This window comes from Pan troglodytes, chromosome 20 (assembly GCF_028858775.2).
Source record: "Pan troglodytes isolate AG18354 chromosome 20, NHGRI_mPanTro3-v2.0_pri, whole genome shotgun sequence".
Classification (NCBI taxonomy): Eukaryota; Metazoa; Chordata; class Mammalia; order Primates; family Hominidae; genus Pan; species Pan troglodytes.
In genome coordinates, this window is record NC_072418.2 from 60,841,004 (window position 1) to 60,863,755 (window position 22,752).

Sequence of the window (22,752 nt, forward strand, 5' to 3'; positions counted from 1 at the left end):
TTAAAAGAATTAGTACAGGAACAATTGCAAAAGGGACACATAGAGCCTACTTTCTCTCCTTGGAATTCTCCTGTTTGTTATTAAGAAAAAAATCAGACGGACGCGGTGGCTCATGCCTGTAATCCCAGCACTTGGGAGGCCGAGGCGGGTGGATGGCAAGGTCAAGAGATTGAGACTATCCTGGCTAACACAGTGAAACCCTGTCTCTACTAAAAATACAAACATTAGCCGGGTGTGGCGGCATGTGCCTGTAGTCCCAGCTGCTGGGGAGGCTGAGGCAGGAGAATGGCTGAACCAGGGAGGCGGAGCTTACAGTGAGCTGAGATCGTGCCACTGCACTCCAGCCTGGGTGACAGGGCCAGACTCTGTCTCAAAAAAAAAAAAAAAAAAGAAAAAGAAAAAGAAAAAATCAGGTAACTGGAGAATGTTAACAGATTTAAGGGCTGTTAATGCTGTAATTCAACCCATGCGCTCACTGCAACCAGGGCTGCCCTCTCCAACAATGATTCCAAAATACTGGCCTCTAATATTGCTTATTTACCATTCCTTTAGCTACCCAAGATTATGAAAAATTTGCTTTTACTGTTCCCGCTATAAATAACAAAGAATCAGCGGATACCACTGGAAAGTACTCCCACAAGGCATGTTAAGTAGTCCAACTATTTGTCAAACTTATGTTGGAAAAGCTATTAAGCCAGTTAGAGAACAATTTTAAAAATGTTATATTATCAATTACATGGATGATATTTTATGTGCAGCTGACACTAGGGAGGAATTAACACTATGCTACAAACAGAAAAGTCTATAACTGCTGCAGGATTAATCATAGCCCCCCATAAAATCCAAACTTCTATTCCCTTTCAATATTTAGGAATGAAGGTAGAACAAAGTGCTACTAAGTCTCAAAAGGTTCAAATTCAAAGAGATAATTTAAAAACTTTAAATGACTTTCAAAAATTATTAGGAGACGTTAATTGGATTTGTCCAACTTTAGGCATTCCTACCTATGCTATGTCTCACCTTTTTTCTGCCTTACAAGGTGATTCTAACTTAAACAGTAAATGCTCCCCGTCCAAAGAGGCATTAGGGGAACTTCAATTACTTGAAGAAAAAATTCAACAAGCACAAGTGAAACGAATTAACCCTATGCAGCCATTACAGTTTTTAGTTTTTCCTACTAAATATTCACCTACAGGAGTTATTGTTCAACAGAATGATCTGGTTAAGTGGCTTTTTCTACCTCACAATACAACCAAAACGCTTACTCTGTATTCAGATCAAATTGCTGTACTAATAGGACAAGCAAGGCTGCACACAACAAAGTTAATGGGATATGATCCAAATCAAATTACAGTTCCAGTAAACAAACAACAAATTCAGCAAACTTACATTAATTCCCAGGAATGGCACGTTAATTTGGCAGGTTTTGTTGGCATTCTTGATAATCATTATCCTAAATCTAAGATATTTCCATTTCTAAAATTAACATCCTGGATATTGCCTTCTATTACTCAAAAAGCCCTTAATGAAGGGGCCATTACTGTTTTTACTGATGGGTCTAGTAATAGAAAAGCCTCATTTGTGGGACGTCAACAACAAGTTTTTCAAACTGACTTTGCTTCTGCTCAAAGGGCTGAACTTATAGCTGTAATTACAGTACTGAAAACTTTAAAAAAGCCAGTTAATATTGTTTCTGATTCAGCTTATGTGGTGCAAACCACACAAAATATTGATGAACAACTTAATCTTTTATTTCATTCTTTACAACAAGCAGTACAACAAAGACATTCCCCTTTCTATATTACTCATATGAGAGCACATACTAAACTCCCTGGTCCTTTTAACTTAATCAAAGGGCGGATGCACTGGTTTCTGCAGCTTTTGCCGATGCACAAACGTTCCATTCCTTAACCCATCTTAATGCTGCAGGCCTCAGAAAAAGATACGGCTTATCCTGGAAGCAGGTTAAGGAGATTGTAAAACACTTTTCTGCCGGTGAAGTCCTGCATCTGCCACATCAGGGAGCAGGAGTTAACCCTAGAGGTCTATCTCCAAATTCCGTCTGTCAGATGGACATAACACACATTCCCACTTTTGGAAAATTGTCCTTTGTTCATGTTTCAGTAGATACTTATTCACATTTTATCTGGCCACATATCAAACAGGGGAAGCTACAGCTCATGTTAAAAAACCTTTTTTTTGCTTTGCAGTTATGGGAATCCCAGAAAAAACCAAAACCGATAATGGCCCAGAGTATTGCAGCAAAGCCATGGCTGCATTTTTTTTTTTTTTTTTTTTTTGAGACGGAGTCTTGCTCTGTCGCTCAGGCTGGAGTGCAGCGGCCATTCTCGGTTCACTGCAAGCTCCGCCTCCCGGGTTCACGCCATTCTCCTGCCTCAGCCTCCCGAGTAGCTGGGACTACAGGCACCCGCAGCTGCGCCCGGCTAATTTTTTGTGTATTTTTAGTAGAGATGGGGTTTCACCATGGTCTTGATCTCCTGACCTCGTGATCCGCCCGCCTTGGCCTCCCAAAGTGCTGGGATTACAGGTGTGAGCCACCGCGCCCGGCAGCCATGGCTGCATTTTAACAGCAGTGAAATATGACTCATACTACAAGTATTCCATATAACTCACAGGGACGAGAGACAGTTGAAAGAGCTCATTGTTAACTTAAAAACTCAGTTACAAAAACAGAAAGAGGGAGACCAGGTATATAAAACCCTACATATACAATTACACCTCGCTTTATTAACATTAAATTTTTTAAATTTACAAAAGGATCAGCCCATGACAGCAGCTGAACAACACTTAACAGCACAAAAGGAAAATAAAAATGCCAGACAAGATATACAGTGGAGGGATGCACATACAAAGAGTTGGGGAAAAGGAAAAATAATTACATGGGGAAGAGGATTTGCTTCTGTCTCTCCAAGTGACAATCAGGTGCCTCTGTGGGTGCCCACCAAACATCTGAAGGTCTATCATGAGCCACACCAGGAAGAGAGGACTCTGGGAAGAGCCAGAACTCCCTATACGAGTGATGGCATGAATGAACATCTCAGAGACAAAGGAAAAGACCAAGAATACTCGCCAGGCAGACCCTCCAACATGGGGACAAATCAAGAAACTGGCACAGATGGCAGATGACAATCTGAGAGCACAGAACAAATCAAAAACAACTAGTAACCTAATGGTGGCTATGATGGTGGTACTTACTGTGGCGGTAAGCCTCCCTACTGTAAAAGCAACTCAAAATTTTACTTATTGGACTTATGTCCCATTTCCTCCTTTAATTAGGTCTGTGAGTTGGATGGACCCTATTATTGAGGTGTACAACAATGACAGAACCTCGATGCCTGAGCCCATAGATAACAGAGTGCCGATGCATCCTAATGAGGAAGGGATGAAAATGAATATATCAATAGGATATAAATATCCTCCAATATGCCTAGGACCTGCTGCTGGATGCTTACGAATTGGCACACAAGTATGGTTGGCAGTAATCCCTGGAAAAAATAAATCACAGGCTACTTTATATATGATTTCAGGGCAAAGTTTAAAATATAACCATTCCAGCCCTGAAACTCAGCAGTTCTGACCAGACAAACTCGAATGTAAACAAAATAGAGTTTGGTTTGAAGGTGTGGGTGCTTGGCATTGGGGAAATTGTGTAGCAAGTAAGGCTGGGGTGCTACAAAATAATTCCTATGGAATCGTCATTGATTGGTCCCCTAAGGGGATTTTTAAGAAAAATTGCACTGAAGGGCCTTCTTATAAAATAAGCTGATGGACTCATTGGAAAGAGAACCATACACAGTACATTCAGACGGAAGCTGATGTCCCTATTATATGGAGCCCTGGTGGCATTGTCACCCCTATTCCAAAAATGATATCTCCTGCCATAGGACAGGAACATTCAGGATTATGGAAATTAGCTATGGCTCAAAGTTCAATCAAAATTTGGGAGGGTAAATATAATAAGTATAAAGGGGAGGGAGGTAAATATAAATATGTTCTCTCTTTTCTTTCTAACAGGACCTTTTGGAATCAAAATTGTGTCCGACCACCTTTTATGTTAGCAGTAGGAAATATTACTCTTTTTTTTTTTTTTTTTTTTTGAGACGGAGTCTTGCTCTGTCCCCCAGGCTGGAGTGCAGTGGTGTGATCTAGGCCCACTGCACGCTCCGCCTCCCTGGTTCATGCCTTTCTCCTGCCTCAGCCTCCCGAGTAGCTGGGACTACAGGCGCCCACCACCATGCCCGGCTAATTTTTTGTGGCTTTTTATTTATTTATTTTTTTTAGTAGAGACGGAGTTTCACCGTGTTAGCCAGGATGGTCTTGATCTTCTGGCCTCGTGATCCGCCTGCCGCAGCCTCCCAAAGTGCTGGGATTACAGGTGTGAGCCACCCCGCCAGGCCGGAAATATTACTCTTGACATAAATACCCGTTTTATCACCTGCCAGGAATGTCACTTGTTTACTTGCATTAACGACATCTTGATAAAAATCAAACTATCTTGTTAATTAGAGCCAGAGAAGGAGTTTGGATCCCTGTGTCTCCAAATAGACCATGGGAGGCATCACCATCCATTCACATTATAACTGAGATCCTTACAAAACTCTTATCCCGTTCAAAAAGATTTATAGTTGCTCTTATATTTGCTATAATTGGCCTCATTGCAGTTACCACCACTGCTGCAGTAGCTAGTGTGGCTTTACACTCATCTGTGCAAACTGTCAAATTTGTTGATAAATGGAAAAAGAATTCTATGAAATTATGGAGCTCTCAGGCCCAAACAGATCAAAATATAGTTAGTCAAATTAATGATGTCCCTCAGACAGTAACTTGGATGGGGGATTGCATCATAAGTTTAGAAACTAGAATTCAAATGCAATGTGACTGGAATACATCCGATTTTTGCGTTACTCCTCATAGTTAGAATGAAACAGAACACCAATGGGAAATTAAATGCCATCTAGTGGGCAGAGAGGAAAATCTCACCCTTGATATTGTAAAAGTAAAAGAGCAGGTTTTTGAAGCCTCTCAGGCTCACTTAGCCCTGCTCCCTGGAACTGATATTTTCAGCGAGGCAGCCAATGGGTTGTCTGCAATCAATTCTCTTAAATGGATTAAGACCACTGGAAACTCTACACTTGTAGATTTTGTTCTAATAATTATGTGCTTGTGCTGTCTCCTTTTAATCTACAGATGCGGAAGCCGCTTCTGGAGAGAAAGCCGCTGCCAAGAACAAGCAATGATAGCTGTGGCGGTTTTGCAGGACAAAAAAGGGAGACATGTTGGCAGAAGAGCTGAGGCAGGGCTCGTTTTTCTGACATAATGTAAAAGAGTCTTGGAACATGTCCTGGGTCCAGGGTCTAAAACCCCTCATGACCTTTGGAACACCAACCTCTGTGCCAAAGGGTGGAAGGCTGCCCTGCCGCACTACAATCTAAACCCAGGGTATAAAACCCCTTGTGGCTCGGAGAGAACCCAGGGCTCAGGGCATAAAACCCCCTGTAGCCTTTGGAGTGTGTCCAGACTCACTGGCCCCTTGCACTTTGTTCTCCCAAGATCATAAACTGATTGTATCTTGAATTAGAAGAACCTATTCTCCCTTATCTCAAGTAGCAGAGCATATGCTAAGCCATCACAGCTACGCTTGATGCACCGCTTTCTACCCCCACGTCCGCACGTCCTCTTCACCTGCTTCTTTGATTACCAATAAACAGTGTGGGCTCCTAGAGCTCAGGGCCTTTGCAGCCTCCATACTGGCGTTGGCCCCTGAGACCCACCCTATGTACTCTTGTCTTGTCTCATTCCTTTGACTCTGCCAGACTTCATAGCCCCAGTGACCAGGTGTTGGGTCTGATCACCCCAACACTTTGCCTCCACCGGTCCCATGCCACCCTCGCTTTAAGCCCCTGCCTTTGAAAGCAGGTCATGTTCACTGAGATGCTGGACACTGCAGGTATCTGTCCCTGGGACAGCAGGGACCTCTGAAGCTTCTTTGTGGCCTGGTTTATACGTTTTTCCATCTTGTGGTTTTTCTAATGGACTTTCACGGATTTTGTAATCTCATAACTTTCCAAGCTCCATCACTTCCTAAATCTTAAGAACTGTAATTGACAGTTTAAATTGAAGGTGCTGTTTGTAGACTTAATACCCAATGAAAGCCCAGGCATCGCCGGGAGTGGTGGCCCACGCCTGTAATCCCAGCACTTTGGGAGGCCAAGGCGGGCGGATCACCTGAGGTCGAGCGTTCCTGACTAGCTTGATCAACATGGAGAAACCTCGTCTCTACTAAAAATACAAAATTAGCCGGCTGTGATTGTGCATGCCTATAATCCTAGCTACTCGGGAAGCTGAGGCAGAACTGCTTGAACTCAGGGGGCAGAAGTTGTGGTGAGCCAAGATTGTGCCATTGCACTCCAGCCTGGGCAACAAGAGTGAAACTCCGTCTCAAAAAAAAAAAAAAAAAAGCCCAGCCATCATGAAGAATCCTCGAATGTTCTCTGAAGAAAATGATGCTGGGGGCTGGGTGCAGTGGCTCATGCCTATAATCCCAGCACTTTGGGAGGTCGAGGCATGTGGATCACCTGAGGTCAGGAGTTCAAGTCCAGCCTGACCAACAGGGTGAAACCCTGTCACTACTAAAAATATAAAAAAGTAGCCAGGTGTGGTGGCGGGTGCCTGTAATCCCAGCTACTCTGGAGGTCGAGGCAGGAGAATCATTGGAACCTGGGAGGCGGAGGTTGCGGTAAGCCGAGATTTCACCATTGCACTCCAGCCTGGGCAATAAGAGTGAAACTGCGTCTCACACTTGATCTTAGCCAAAAGGCTGAGAAGCATTGAACCAAAGCCACCGCGCCCGGCTGGGAAAGTTCTTCTTTACAGATTTATAGTTCTTCTTTATAGATTCTTTCTTGCTAAGTGTTGAAAAGATAACTATAATCATCTAAAGAGGATTAATTCATCACTTAGGCAAAGTAGAGGTTAGCAAGAGGAAGTTACTTCTCTTAGAGTATGTGATTCAAAGGAAAAAATTGCTACATCAAATACACACCGACTGGCTAAACATTTCTAGGTATGTATCAATTTCTATGCCACTTTCAGATTCAACACAATGAGGAAATTACTGGTGTAATAAAAATAACAAACATTAGATTGATGAAGCACAGTAAAATAATTTCAAACAGGAAAGATGTATGAATCTTTTGTACAAAAAAATTTCAACATATAAGTTCCATACAAGCAGGAAGATTTAACTTCGTAAGAGAATTAACAAAAATTGTTTTAATTCAAGACAAGAGCCTGCAGAGACTAAAATTGCTTAGTACTGAAAGTTTTGCCTATATAAACTGTAGTTTATGAAGAAAAAAGTTTTGTTTTTTTTGAGGCAGGGCCTTGCTCTTTTGCCCAGGCTAGAGTGCAGTGGTACCATCTCAGCTGATTGCAACCTCCATTTCCGAGGAAGGCTCCTTAATTTCCCAATTATAAAGGTTTTGTGGGAACATAATTGGGTGTAATAAAATAAAAATTTACACCACAAGAGACAGACACATACTCTTCAGGGTGTATAGTCATAATTTGTTTGAACGAGCCCTTTTAAACTTCTAGATATCATTGAAACTCCTATGTTGATTAAAAATCATCAAAGATCTTTCTAGTGAGAAGGATGAAAAATATTACTGAGAATGAAGTATCACTATTTCATGTATGTGCCTGTATGTACTTATATAACATACTGTAATACAAGGTGACATTTAGGGGTTGAGACTGTTAACATCTGACTGTACCTTGCTATTTGTAATTTACAATCTTTTATTCACATTTCTCAAGTGCCATGCCTTTAGGTGCCTATACATCATGCTATCATAGGATTTCTAGGGATAAGCCAAGTGCGGTGGCAGATGCCTGTAATCCCAGCACTTTAGGAGGCCGAGGGGGGTGGATCATGAGGTCAGGAGTTTGAGACCAGCCTGGCTAACGTAGTGAAAGCCCATCTCTACTAAAAATACAAAAATTAGCTGGGCGTGGTGGAGGGAACCTATAGGCCCAGCTACTCGGGAGGCTGAGGCAAGAGAATCACTTGAACCTGGGAGGCGGAGGTTGCAGTGAGCCGAGACCATGCCATTGCACTTCAGTCTGGGTGACAGAGTGAGACTGTCTCAAAAAAAAAAAAAAAAAAAAAATTTAGGGATAATATCTAAGCCCATATAACCTGCTGTTATAAAAGGTAACATTTAGGGATTGAGATTTTTTTTTTTTTTTTTTTTTTTTTTTGAGACGGAGTCTCGCTCTGTCACCAGGCTGGAGTGCAGTGGTGCAATCTCGGCTCACTGCAACCTATGCCTCCCAGGTTTAACGAATTCTCCTGCCTCAGCCTCCTAAGCAGCTGGGACTACAGGCACCCACCACTATGCTTGGGTAATTTTTGTATTTTTAGTAGAGACAGGGTTTCACCATATTGTCCAGGGTGGTCTTGAACTCCTGACCTTGTAAGCCGCCCACCTCAGCCTCCCAAAGTGCTGGGATTACAGGCCTGAGCCAAAACACCCAGCTGAGATTCTTCATATAGCTGATTATCTTGCCATTTCTAACTTACAAGCTTTATCCACATTTCTTAACCTTTTGTTTCACTAAATGGGACAGGAAGTTTTAACTCTTGTATCCATGAAGCATCTTAGTAAAATAACAGATATTCCATTTGCAAATTATGCTCCCCCCAAAACACAAACACATATGTAAAAAATGTTATAAAGACATTAAGTGTCCACTCAATAACTTTGATTCAAACTGTCTTCATGTTCTTCACTTCACAAGATAAAGCTCTTAAAACGGACTTTGTGAGGTTCCATGTGTTTGGTCAGTCATGAGAGGAAGAATAATTCAGAGTGAGAGGAAACAGAGATTCTAGGCAGCCCTCAGGGAAGCTGAGGAGGTGGCACCCTGCCTCCGGGTCCCTCAGAATGTCCCATCTCCCTGTCAGTATCAGTGTCCCAGATAATCTTCTTCTGATTGGGACATTTCCCAATTTGGGAACAGTGGTTACTTGCCAAATTCACATTTACGGCCAAAACTGTGGCTGCAGTGTCGACATTCATGCAAGTGGGGAAATGGGCATGTGGCCCCTGAAAAAAGATTCTGGATTCCATAATCTCACCTTGCTGGCAAGAAACTACCGTTTCAGCAGAAAGTGCAATGACAGTGTCTGCACAGGGACTGGAGATTATCTCTAGAAAAGAGCTTGGAGTGAGGAAATTAGTTAATGTGGATGGATGACGTTACCCATGGAGAATGAAGTAAGTAGCTAGAAGACAAAAGCCTCAGAACACATAAATCTCAACGGGTACTGAGTAGAGGACTCGGAGCTCTGAGGTAACTGGAGCTCATGGCTATCCTGGAACTTGGATAACATAAAGTTCTTGTTTCTACAAAGTGTGTATCCTTTCCATATGTGAGAACTCTGAGGAAATACAAACTTGGAACAAAAGAAATAGTAAGGTAATCTTAGAAAGATGTTGAATAGAAAGCAAGCTACGGTGACATCTTAACTGTTTCACTGCCCAGCAATCTATACGTATTGTCACTTGGGGACACTTATGATTCCACATGAAGTGGATAACCAGCTCATAGTTCTTGTGGTACCGAAAACCAAGTATTTGGCCGGGCATGGTGTGGTGTACTCGTAATCTCAGCTCCTTGGGAGGCTGAGGTAGGAGAATCACTTGAACCTGGGAGGCCCAAGTTGCAGTGAGCCAAGATTGCACCACTGCACTCCAGCCTGGGTGACAGAATGAGACTCCGTTCCAACGCGAAGTCTCTTAAGACCAAGGAGAGCAGACATTCTGATGTTTCCCACATTGACAGCACTCATAAGGCCTTTCTCCAATATGAACTCTCCTGTGTTTAACGAGATGGGATGCTTCAGCAAAGGATTTCCCGTATTCACTGTACTCATAAGGCCTTTCTCCTGTGGGAACTCTGATGATGAAGGAGGGTAGAGCTTCGCTGAAATGTTTTTCCACATTTGGTGCATTCATAAGGCCTTTCTCCAGTATGAATTCTCCTGTGTTTAATGAGACTGGAACATTCAGCAAAGGATTTTCCACATTCACTGCACTTGTAAGGCTTTTGTCCAGAATGAACTCTTTTATGAACATGAAGCGCAGAGCTGGAAAGAAATGATTTACCACATTCACTGCATTCATACGGCCTTTCTCCAGTGTGAATCCTCTGATGTATAGTCACGCAGTTCTTATTACCAAATAATTTCCCACATACCTCACACGCATATGGCCTTTCTCCAGTGTGAACTCTCTCATGAACGAGAAGATGATACTTCCTGTTAAATAATTTCCCACATTCCCTACAATTGTAAGGTCTTTCCCCAGTGTGAAGTCTCTGGTGTTCAGTGAGGTGGGATCTGTACCTAAATGATTTCCCACATTCCCTGCACTCATAGGGCCTTTCTCCAGTGTGACCTCGCTGATGTTGAACGAGGTTGCCCTTTTGACCAAAAGATTTTCCACATTCTCCACACTTGTAAGGCCTTTCTCCAGTGTGAACACGCTGATGGTTAATAAAGCAGAACTTCTGACGAAAAGATTTCCCACATTCCCCACAGTGATAAGCTCTCTCTCCAGTGTGACCTCGCTGATGTTGAATGAGGTTACCCTTTTGACCAAAAGATTTCCCATATTCTCCACACTCATAAGGCCCTTCTCCAGTGTGAACACGCTGATGGCTAATAAGGCTGCCCTTCTGACTAAAAGATTTCCCACACTCCCCACAGGGATAAGCTGTCTTTCCAGTGTGGACTCGCTGATGTTGAATAAGGCTGCTCTTTCGACTATAAGATTTCCCACACTCTCCACAATCATAAGGTCCTTTTCCAGTGTGATCTCGCTGATGATTACTGAAGCTGACATATCTGCTAAAGGATTTTCCACAATCACTGCACACATAACATCCATCTCTAGTGAAAAGTTTCTGGTGTGGAATAACTGAGTGTTTGGTGCTGAAGGCTTTTGTGCGTTTTCCACACCTGTAATTAGTTTTTCCCTCCTGAAAGGGTGGGCCATGCGTAGTTTCACTGTCTTTCTTCTCTACGGGGTAAGCGGCTTCTTCTTGGCACAATCCTGAACTGGGCAGAACGTCCTTCCCAAACTCGCGGAAGACAAATGGCTCCTGTGACACCCTGAGCTTACGTTTCTTTACAAACGATGCTTCTCTGACACTCTTTCTGTAGAATTTCTCTCCAATATGCTGCTTCTGGTGCTGATGAAGGTTTGCAGTGTCATCCAAGTTTTTTCCACATGTTCCACTCCTGTTCAGCTTCTGCTTGTGATGAGTTTCCTGGTGGTCAGCAAAGTGAAAAACATCCTCCAAGATGAGGCCACACATTTCACAGGGGTGAGCCTTCTTAGGAGAAACACCTGCCCTAGGAGTCCTGCTCTGAGACTCTCTTTGTACAGAAATTCTCTGCTTACAAGGTGCCTCCTCATCTTTTGATCCACACCAACAACCTGAGAGCAAGAAAATGCTGGTCAAGTGCAAAGTACCTCCGACGGGAAGGCACAGCCCACCCACAAGTACGTCTCACAAATTGAGGAATTAATCTATAGAAATATTTGCAGGAACACAATGTTGGCTTCAAGTTGAAGATGGGGCTGCTGGCCGGGCGCAGTGGCTCACGCCTGTAATCCCAGCACTTTGGGAGGCTGAGGCGGGTGGATCACCTGAGGTCAGAAGTTCAAGACCAGCGTGACCAACATGGTGAAACCCCATCTCTACTGAAAATACAAAAATTAGCTGGATGTGGTGGTGGGCGCCTGTAATCCCAGCCACTCGGGAGGCTGAGGCAGGAGAATCATTTGAACCCGGGAGGTGGAGGTTTGCATTGAGCCATGATCGCACCACTGCACTGCAGCCTGGATAACAGAGCGAGACTCCATCTCAAAATAATAATAATAATAATAAGAAGAAGAAGAAGAAGAAGAAGAAGAAGAAGAAGAATGAGCTGCCTAGCATTACTGGGCTATAAAGGTCACAGAATCCAGGAGGCCTCATGATGTAAAAAGCACAAGCATACAGGCAACACAGGAAGTAGAGGCAGGGTCCACAGCTCCTTCCTCTAAACACAAGTTGTGTACGGGACCTTATCTCCTAATGACATGTGAGTGCTATGTAGAAGCATATGGACTGGGCGCGGTGGCTCACGCCTGTAATCCCAGCACTTTGCAAGGCTGAGGCAAGTGGATAACCTGAGTTCAGTAGTTGGAGACGAGCCTGGCTAACACGGTGAAACCCTGTGTCTACTAAAAAAAGAAAAAATTAGCTAGGTGTGGTGGCGCAGGCCTGTAATCCCAGCTACTTGGGCGGCTGAGGCAGGAAAATCACTTCAACCTGGGAAGCAGAGGTTGCAATGAGCCAAGATTGTGCCATTGCACCCCAGCTTGGGCAACAAGAGCAAAACTCCATCTCAAAAAATATAAATATAGAAGCATATGTCAAGACCAAGAAAACATGAGTACAACACAGCAGAGGGTGGTCATGGATGGTTTAACCATGGGCATACACTTCCTAATACGTAATCGATACACCAATATCAGAGACAAGTGCAGATGAAAGCACAAGAAAAATGGGTGAGATGTGAGTATTAGTGCTGGGGTGGATATCACAGTAGAAGTGAAAAGGTACAGAACTAACACATGTGAAACTCTCAACAATGGGGAGAAAAAGACAAATAGTGTGTGCCTACTCATATTGCCACAAAAATACTTGGCAAATATAAATGCTTTCTGGTATGATTTGGATAAACCCCTGAAGTCATGCCCTCCCCCAGCATGGCACTCCTGAGGGACAGGCTCCCTTTGAGCCTATCGTGATGAGCCTGAATTGAACCACATCTTGTCAAACACGGAGGATTCTCCATCTCACACCCAGTACATAGGACTGGATGATATAAGTATGAAGGGAGAGAGAGCAGAGATGAACACCCAACACTAGCTCAGGACAACTAAGCACCTGACAGCCCACAGGAGAGTAAGGTAAGTATTACAAAAGAATTCCTAAGCAGGGTCTTGCAAGAAGAGTCTATGGTCTATGTAGGTAGTGACAATGTCAATGAAGGCAATTCTTGGCACAGGGAGGCACAAAGCATTGTCAGATAGAGGAAGGAAGTGTTAATAGAACCTGGGCACACAAGAGCTACCGATTTGGACAGTCACCTGACAGCCAGAGAGCAGGCAAAGTGGATACACTTAGGTGCCTATTAGACTCCTGACTCTGACTCCTTCCCTGGGAGCCTGGAGCAAAGCAGGTGTTGGAGGTGCTTAAGGAGAGGAAAAGGCAATACACACACCTTACTTCTACCAACCACACAACTTACATAGAGAAGTGTAGAAGGAACCTGTGTCCAGGCTCCTTAAGTGAGAAAGACAGTCCTGTCAATGAAAAACAGGGGAACAGTAACACTAGCTCAGGTCACAAAGGTGAGCGTGAGCAACTTACCCAGCGAGGATATGAGAGCCAGGTTCTCTAGCATCACATCACGGTACAAGCACCTCTGAGCCTCACTAAGAAGACACCACTCCTCCTGGGAAAAGTTCACAGCCACATCTTCAAAGGTCACAGTGCCCTGCTATGATAGTGACAGATGAAACCACAAGCAGCCCCTCTGCTGAGGTACCACAACCCACCTCTCCCACACGCCCACCCTTGCCCATCCTCCTCCCAAGGTCCCCAACATAGTGTTGAAACTATGTCCACTAGTGCCTTTGTCTCTTCATGGGCCCACTGGTCAATTGCCATCAGCAATAAGCAGTAAGTGGACAAACAGGTATCCATGCTGAGGTCCTGACATAAAAAGGTCCATCCCCTTCTGAATAGCAATATCCAAGCTCATGTAAAGCCCAGGGCAGCTGCCTGAGCCCACTGGACAAACTCCCTCTCTAAATATACATCATTCTTTATACTGCAAAGACACATCCCCATGGCCACCCCTACCTGAGTTTTCCCTACCATCAGCCTCTCTCTGGCATCCCCACAAATAGAACTTTGTTTTTTGGGGGTTTTTTTGAGACATAGTCTAGCTCTGTCACCCAGGCTGGAGTGCAGTGGCATGATCTTGGCTCTTTGCAGCCTCCGCCTCCTGGGTTCAAGTGATTCTCATGCCCCAGCCTCCCAGGTAGCCGGGATTACAGCCACGCACCACTATACCCGGCTAATTTTTGTATTTTTTTTTTTGGTAGAGAGGGGGTTTCACCATGTTGGCCAGGCTGGTCTTGAACTCCTGGTCTCAAGTGATCCACCCGCCTTGGCCTCCAAAAGTGAGATTACAGGGGTGGGTCACTGCACCCAGCCCCCACAAATAAAATTATTTCACAAGATGAAGAGGGTATAACGGCCCATGATTCCCTTGGGAATATGCAATGGTTTGTTTCCATAACTCTGCTGGTAGGGATGGAATTGAAACCCACCACAAAATATAACAACCTGGAACCCTGCCTTATCACCTTGATAAAACGGGCTGTTAGGCTAGGATACATTATTCAAGAGAGCAGAGTGGGAATGAGATTTGTACTCACACCTTTTAAGGTTGTCCCACTTTCACAAGATGTCAAAGTGACACATCATATTGGGCCTTCAATTCTGGCCTTATACCAAAATGTGGATAAGCATCCAGACTATGCTTGACAAATACAAATAGGATCCAATATTAACACAGAATTTCCATGGTTTACAATAGCAGTGGTAATCCCAAATCATCCTGTGAACGTCTCCCGGAATGACTCCATAGCCACACAGAACCACATATGGCTTCAGATATCCATGGACCTATTTCACTTTTGTGCTGCACCAGCTGAGACCTCAGCTGTAGCAACCCTCCTCTGTCCATCTAATGCTGTTTAAAGCCCAGCCCCTGGATTTGTGAACCAAACCACATCTACTATCACAGATGAGCATATTTTTCACTGCCCATATGCACCAGGCTGAATGAAACTCCCCAGGCACTCCCAAAGTCATATCAAAACGTTTATGAGTCCAGACAGTGATAAATAGTTACAACTTGGCACCAACTCAGGCATAAGTGTCATCTTCCTTACTCCTATGCTTCTGCATGCATCTATCTCGTCTATTCTCTCCTCGGATGTCTATGTCCCCTTCCAAACTCTACTGTCTGATACATCCTGCCATGATGGTCACTCACACCCTGTCAGGTGTTTAGGAAGCCCAATAACATCACTCAGGGACGTAAGTAAGAGATCCACTCCTCAGCCTGTAGTCACACCTTCCTGGCCCCTGAAAAGATTTACCACCAAAATCTGAAGCATGTCCTCCTAAATGGACCCATAACTAACGTACTGAAGTTCACCCATTAGCTTTCATATATTGGATGTCTCCAGTATCAACACCCTCCCAGATACCCCATCCTGTATGTCTAGTTATCCATTTGATGCCACCATTTATTGGTCACTGACTCTTCATATGGCCAAATCAACACTCTTGATATCCACAGTCAATATTATGTCAATACCAACTTCATGTCAGCTGATGCAGCGTCCATGGTTACAGCTGCTAAGATCAAAAACCTTGGGCTCATGCCTGATTCCTCTTTCATGCCCTTATCATCCACATTAGAAAACCTAGCTGTCTGTCAGGCATGATGGCTCATGTCTGTAATCCCAGCATTTTGGGAGGCTGAGGCAGGCGAATCACCTGAGGTCATGAGTTCGAGACCAGTCTGGCCAATATGATGAAACCCCGTTTCTACTAAAAATACAAAAATTAGCTGGGCGTGGTGGCAAGCACCTGTAATCCCAGCTACCTTGGAGGCTGAGGCAGGAGAATCGCTTGAACCCGGGAGGCAGAGGTTCCAGTGAGCCAAGATTGCACCATTGCACTCCAGCCTGGGCAACAAGACCGAAACTCCACAAAAAAAAAAAAAAAAAAAAAAAAAGACAGACAGAAAGAAAACCTAGCTGTCTCTTTACAAAAAGTGAATCCTGTATCCAGACTCATGTGATTTGCCACGTATCTGATCCACTAACCCTCACCTGGATTATGGCAGGAGCCTTATCTCTGACATTTCTTCCTCTTCCCTCAACCCATAGTGTGTGCACCAAGGTCCAACCAGATGAAGCCGGTAGCCAGTAGAACTGTGGTAATATCACCTTCTGACTTTGATCCTTTTTATCTCTAAGCATTTCACAACCTGGTAGCAAATCCTGGGTTAATCTTACAAGAGTGTTTACACTGGCTGACAGAAATGGGCATACTTGCATATAACCTGCCATGGCCTCAGTATCCTGGCTTTAGAGATTCTCCAGGGTCCTCGGATCAAAGGACTGAAAAAATGGCACTTAAGAGTCCCAGCACACCACAAGCTAGAGAACCTGTGGATGGGGTCAGGACCAATGAGGGGATTGAACACCCTCCACTTCCCTGTGTGGGTTCCCTAAGTGCTTCTGCAGCCAGGAGTGCCTGAGGGGAGAGGCAGACATTACAAACATGTCACGGGATTTGATAAGCTCAGGACTCCCTGAACCCTTTCTTGTCCCCGGAGCCAGGTGGCACTCAGGCTGGTTGTCTGACCTGCTTGTCTCAGTGCAAAATGTCATCTCTACCACCTATGTGAGCTACAAAAAGGATTCAACCTCCCAAGACCCCAAAGTCTTCATCCTCTCTACGATATTCTTCCTTTGAATGTCCTGTGGGAAACCTTAAAAGCCTGGATTTGGATCATGTCCCTCCTTTATTCAAAACTCTCCATGGCTTCTAGCGTCCTCACCTTGAATGCACAGCCCTTGGCCTGCTTACTCTTCCAGGGAGAGCTCCACCTCACACTTTGTTCCAGACAGGTTCCATCCTCCCGGCTCCGTCCATCTCCAGGCCATTGCCTGCGCCCCTCCCTGTGCTTGTTGCTCTCCCCACCGCATCCCACGGGTGTCAGAAACAGGTGAAACCGGCTTTGCAAAATTATAACTGAGGAAATTATGACAGTGAAAGAAATCAGACCTTACTGACTCCGTCTTGCTTCCAACCTTTCAGCTGTCCTTGTTCATTCCTGGGTATAGGCTGAATTAACTTAGGGAAGGAATTCAGTTCATGGTTTCACTCTGAAACAAAATTGATAATAGCCCTTTCCTGAAAAGACCCCCTTCTTGCCTGGAGAACAGCCTGCCTTTGCAGGACTAACGAATTAGCTACAACGTTAGAAATTACCGTTTAGGGGTCATGCCGCTTCTGACTCCAAGAGTCTGAACCTCCCCAAGTTGCTCCTGAAGATAAATCACTATTGTAAAACCTAAGATCAGTGCTTGAGGTATTTTGCAGATCCTGCACTAGATGGATCAGCTGACAACACACAGACCGGTAATCTGGGTCAATCAGTTCTGCCATCCCACCCACAACAGAAAACAGCATGAAAAACTCACTTCAACCCTCTATAAATCCATCTCCAACCTGACCGTTCAGCACTCCCCACTTCCCAAGCCCCTACCCGCCAAATTAATTTTGAAAACTCTGATCCCGGAATGCTAATAGAGACTGATTTGAGTAATAATAAAACTCCTGTCTCCAGAACAGCCTGACGGCTCTGCGTCAATTACTATTTCTCCACTGCAATTCCCCAGTCTTCATAAATCGGCTCTGTCTAGGCAGCTGGCAAGGTGAACCCACTGGACAGTTACACAGGGACCCCTCCTGCGAGCGCCTCAGTGTTCCTACGCCGGGTACCGGCTACAGACCCGTGAGCAGGAGCCGCTCCCTCGCTGGCTTAGGACCTGGGTGACGATGGGGTGACGTGAGGGCACAGAAGGCGCCACAATTACCTGAGTCGGGCGCCTCGGCGCAGCCGCTGCCATCGGACTACTTGGGGAAGCACGGCCCGGGAGCAGTGGTCGCCGTCACGGGGCTGCAGAGCCGCCTCTGGGCACCGAGGACGATTCCTCTCCACCTTCTAGGTTCAGTCACCGCGGTCCCACCCAGCACTCAGGGGCCACAAACTGGGGAAACACCCGCGTCACCGATACACAGCCGCTACTAGAGACCCCGGAAGTCTTGGCCTTCCGTTACGTGCACACGTGGAAATGCCTTCTTTCCGAGTGCTCATTGGCTCTGACCGGCTGTCGTTTAACGCAGAGCTTTCTGGGTAATGTAGTTCCCCACTTTCCATGGCGCTAAAGAGGGCGATACCCAGAGTCCGTCTGCAGGAAAAGCCCGCCATCAGGTCAGGGGTTCTCCTTAAAAAGCGCACCCTTCTGGCCGGGCGCAGTGGCTCAAGCCTGTAATCTCAGCACTTTGGGAGGCGGAGGTGGGCGGATCACGAAGTCAGGAGATGGAGACCATCCTGGCTAACACGGTGAAACCCCGTGTCTACTAAAAATTCAAAAAAAAAAAAAGTTAGCTGGGCGTGGTGGCGGGCGCCTATAGTCACAGCTACTCTGGAGGCTGAGGCTGGAGGAGAATGGCGTGAACCTGGGAGGCGGAGCTTGCAGTGAGCTGGGATCGCGCCACTGCACTCCAGCCTGCGCGACAGAGCAAGACTCTGTCTCAAAAAAAAAAAAAAAAGGCGCCTTTCTAGGGCAGAGGAGGGGTCTCACCTAGCCTTAGAAGCCATATTGAGATTCCTGGAGACTAGTGTCTGTAACTAATCACTCAAGAATCTGGAAAAATACTGTTTCAGATTTCGGGGAGCTCAAGGTAAATAATAGGGAGCTCAAGCTGAAACTATTATTTAGGATTCTCCCAAAGGCTAAAAATCCAAATTACCACACCGTTTGAAACAGTCGTTCAGTCGCAAAATACCTGCACTGGAAGCAGAGGCTGATAAGCGTTGTTGTGTTATAGTGTGTCCGAAGGCCCTCAGAAGCCTTAGAGTGCCTAAGGCAAATGAAGGAAGTTAGGGATGTGCTCCCCTACAGCAGGAGTGCAAAGCTGAATCTCTGTGATTCCTACAGAAAACAACTCTCCTGCTGATAGAATCTGTGAAAGGAAAATCTTGTGGCCTCAAAATTACTTAGCTAAAGGGAAAAGTCAATCTGGGAACTGCTCAGGGCAAACTTGCCTCCCATTCTATTCAAAGTCTTCCCTCTCCTCACTGAGATAGATGCCTATTCTGATTGCCTCCTTTGGAAGGACTTATCAGAAATTAAAAAGAATCCAACTATTTGTCTCTCTACCTGTCTACCTGTGACCTGGAAGTCCCCTCCCTGCTTCGAGTTGTTCCCGCCTTTCTGGTAGGAACCAATGTACTTCTTACATATATTCACTGATGTCTCATGTCCCCCTAAAATGTATAAAACCAACCTGTACCCCAACCACCATGGGCCCATGTCATCAGGACTTCCTAAGGCTGTGTCATGGGCATGTGTCCTCAACCTTGGCAAAATAAATTTTTTTTTTATGAGACGGAGTCTCGCCCTTTGGTCAGGCTCCAGTGCAGTGGCGCGATCTCGGCTCACTGCAACCTCTGCCTCTCGGGTTCAAGTGATTCTCCTGCCTCAGCCTCCCGAGTAGCTGGGAGTACAGGCACGTGGCATCACGCCAATTTTTGTAGTTTCAGTACAGACGGGGGTTTCACCTTGTTTAGGATGGTCTCGATCTCCCTCGTGATCCGCCTGCCTCACCCTCCAATGTGTTGGGGTTACAGGCATGAGTCACCACGCCTGGCCAGCAAAATAAACTTTTTAAATTAACTGAGACCTGTCTCAAATTTGGGGGGTTCACAAATCATTATAGCATTCAATTAATTGAACAACACTTTTTCCCACTTAGTATCCTTTACTTGATATTCTAACTTACATTCAACTCCTTTTAGTAATTTGACATCAGTCTTATAAAGAACAATAAGGCTGGGCACGGTGGCTCACGTCTGTAATCCTCGCACTTTGGGAGGCCGAGGCAGGCGGATCACCAGTTCAGGAGATCGAGACCATCCTGGCTAACATGGTGAAACCCCGTCTCTACTAAAAATACAAAAAAAAATTAGCCGGGTGTGGTGGCACACGCCTGTAGTCCCAGCTACTCAGGAGGCTAAGGCAGGAGAATCGCTTGAACCCGGGAGGCAGAGGTTGCTGTGAGCTGAGATCCCACCATTGCACTGCAGCCTGGCGACAGAGCGAGACTCTCTCAAACAAAGAAACAAAAAACAATAAAATAAATGGTATCTTGGTAGTAGTGATGGCTACAGTCTGTAAAAAGTAAAGTACAGGTTCCTCTTCAAAGACTTTCCTCCCATCTAATTAGGAATAAATAGTAACTTCTCTTAGAAGCAAAATTTATTCAAAGACCTGTGCTAACATTCTTAAATATCTTCTAGCCGTAATAAAAAAAATCCATGTACTTTATGTTCTTAGCTCCCACAATTTAGCCTAAATATTTGCCCTGGCATGTTTACACTGGTCCAAGCAAGCATTGTCATAGCCTGTTCCTCTTATTTGAAGGTGTTTTTGCCTTTCTTAGCATTCCACAAGTTAATTCCTCCTTCGTTTTCCTCTTGCCTTTGCCTCTTTTAAAAATGTTCTAAGTTGCTAGTCAATCAGGACAAATACAGAATGTGAATTTGTATTTAGCCAGTGGAAACCGGACACAGCAGTAAGGTGGATGCGTCAGGCAGGTTATAAATGACCCTGTTTCCTTTGTTCAGTGTAATCTCACAGCAAAACTGCTGGCGAGTACACCGTTTCTGCAGAAAGTAAAAATGGCCTTGCTGAGGAAATTAAATTTATGTTCAAGTGCTATTTCTTTCTTTTTTTTTTTTTTGAGACGGAGTTTCGCTCTTGTTGCCCAGGCTGGAGAGCAATGGCGCGATCTTGGCTCACCACAACCTCCATCTCCCAGGTTCAAGTGATTCTCCTGCCTCAGCCTCCTGAGTAGCTAGGATTACAGGCATGCGCCACCATGCCCAGCTAATTTTGTATTTTTAGTAGAGATGGGGTCTCTCCATGTTGGTCAGGCTGGTCTTGAACTCCTGACCTCAGGTGATCCTCCCACCTCGGCCTCCCAAAGTGCTGGGATTATAGGCATGAGCCACCGCGCCCGGCCAAGTCAAGTGCTATTTCTTTACGGCACTAAAGAACAAGCATTTCAAACAGTACTTAAAGTTGGTGCTCTCCATCTGTTCATACTGGGCATTTGTAAAAGCCATGAGTTCATGTCATTGATGGGAAGTGATTATCATTGATTTGAGAGGAGGGAGTGTTCTGCATGAAAAATTAATATTACATAAGAGAAACAGTTGTAAATTGCAAGATACAAAAGCCTATTAATACTGACTAGGTAGGCTGGGCGTGGTGGCTCACGCCTGTAATCCCAGCACTTTGGGAGGCCGAGGTGGGCAGATCACAAGGTCAGGAGATCGAGACCATCCTGGCTAAGACGGTGAAACCCCGTCTCTACTAAAAATACAAATAATTAGCCAGGCCTGGTGGCGGGTGCCTGTAGTCCCAGCTACAGGGGAGGCTGAGGCAGGAGAAATGCGTGAATCCAGGAGACGGAGCTTGGAGTGAGCGGAGATCACGCCACTGCACTCCAGCCTAGGCATCTCAAAAAAAAAAAATTAGCCAGGCGTGGTAGCAAGTGCTGGAGGCTGAGACAGAAGAACTGCTTGAACCCGGGAGGCAGAGGTTGTAGTGAGCCTAGATCGTGCAATTGCACTACAGCCTGGGCGACAGAGCGAGACTCCGTCTCCCTCCCGCTCCCCCAAAAATATAAAAAGCAAAAAACAAGAAAACATTGACTAGGTAATTATTAAACAGTTTTGACAGAAGTGGGTCTATGGAAACATCAGTAGATGGTGAAAAAGCTTAGGATCTCAGAGAAATGTTAGCACCAATGTCCAAGAGATTAAATTATGCTCAGCACATAATTGGAATGGTCAGTCTGATGGTTTTGGCTTTAAAATGAGATTATTATTCTTCTTCTTTTTTTTTTTTTTGAGACAGAGTCTCACTCTGTCACCCAGGCTGGAGTGCAGTGGTGCGATCTCAGCTCACTGCAACCTCCGCCTCCTGGGTTCAAGCGATTCGCCTACCGGGTGTGGTGGCTCATGCCTGTAATTCTAGCCCTTTGGGGGGCTGAGGCGGGTGGCTCGCCTGAGGTCAGGAGTTCAAGACCAGCCTGGCCAACATGGTGAAACCCTGTCTCTACTAAAAATACAAAAATTAGCTGGGTATGGTTATGGTGGCGCACGCCTGTAATCCCAGCTACCTGGGAGGTTGAGGCAAGAGAATCACTTGAACCCAGGAGTCAGAGGTTGCAGTGAGCAGAGGTTGCACCACTGCACTCCAGCCTGGGTGACAGAGTGAGACTATGTCTCAAAAAAATAAATAAATACATAAAAAGATGCCTCAGCCTCCAGAGTAGATGGGATTACAGACATCCACCACCACGCCCAGCAAATTTTTGGATTTTTAGAAGAGACGAGGTTTCACCATGTTGGCAAGGCTGGTATCGAACTCCTGACCTCAGGCGATCCACCTGCCTTGGCCTACCAAATGCTGGGATTACAGGCGTTAGCCACCATGCCTGGTCAATCCCCTTTGAATTAAGTTGGTTCATACAATCCTCCATCCAACCTCATGGCATGATAGGTAATTTTCTCACAACGGAATACTTGTTTTCTGAAAGGAGTTGTTTATAGGTTAAGCAAAACCAATTTAAGAGCTTTCAGCAAAGTAATATGAAAAGCTTCTGTTAATTTCGCCAGGTGAGAGACAAGGTCTTACTCTGCTGTCTAGGATAGAG

General features: G+C 45.1%; 1 protein-coding gene across 3 annotated transcripts in view; it reads right to left on the reverse strand.

Annotated features, from left to right (window-relative positions):
* LOC107969600 (zinc finger protein 814) overlaps window positions 1-18,384 on the reverse strand; it is a 46,371-nt gene extending 27,987 nt beyond the window's left edge. Inside the window, exons 1-3 of one of the 3 annotated variants that reach the window (XM_024351715.3) lie at window positions 17,838-18,384; window positions 13,516-13,645; window positions 7,165-11,528 (exon numbers count right to left, since the gene is read on the reverse strand). In XM_024351715.3, the coding sequence (XP_024207483.1) occupies window positions 9,958-11,528; window positions 13,516-13,645; window positions 17,838-17,870 (1,734 nt within the window). In that variant the 5' untranslated portion in view covers window positions 17,871-18,384 and the 3' untranslated portion in view covers window positions 7,165-9,957. Of the gene's footprint in view, window positions 1-7,164; window positions 11,529-13,515; window positions 13,646-17,837 lie in introns of those variants that run through there. The other 2 variants (XM_024351716.3, XM_054673030.2) reach the window with 2 other exon arrangements.
* Window positions 18,385-22,752: the final 4,368 nt, after the last annotated feature.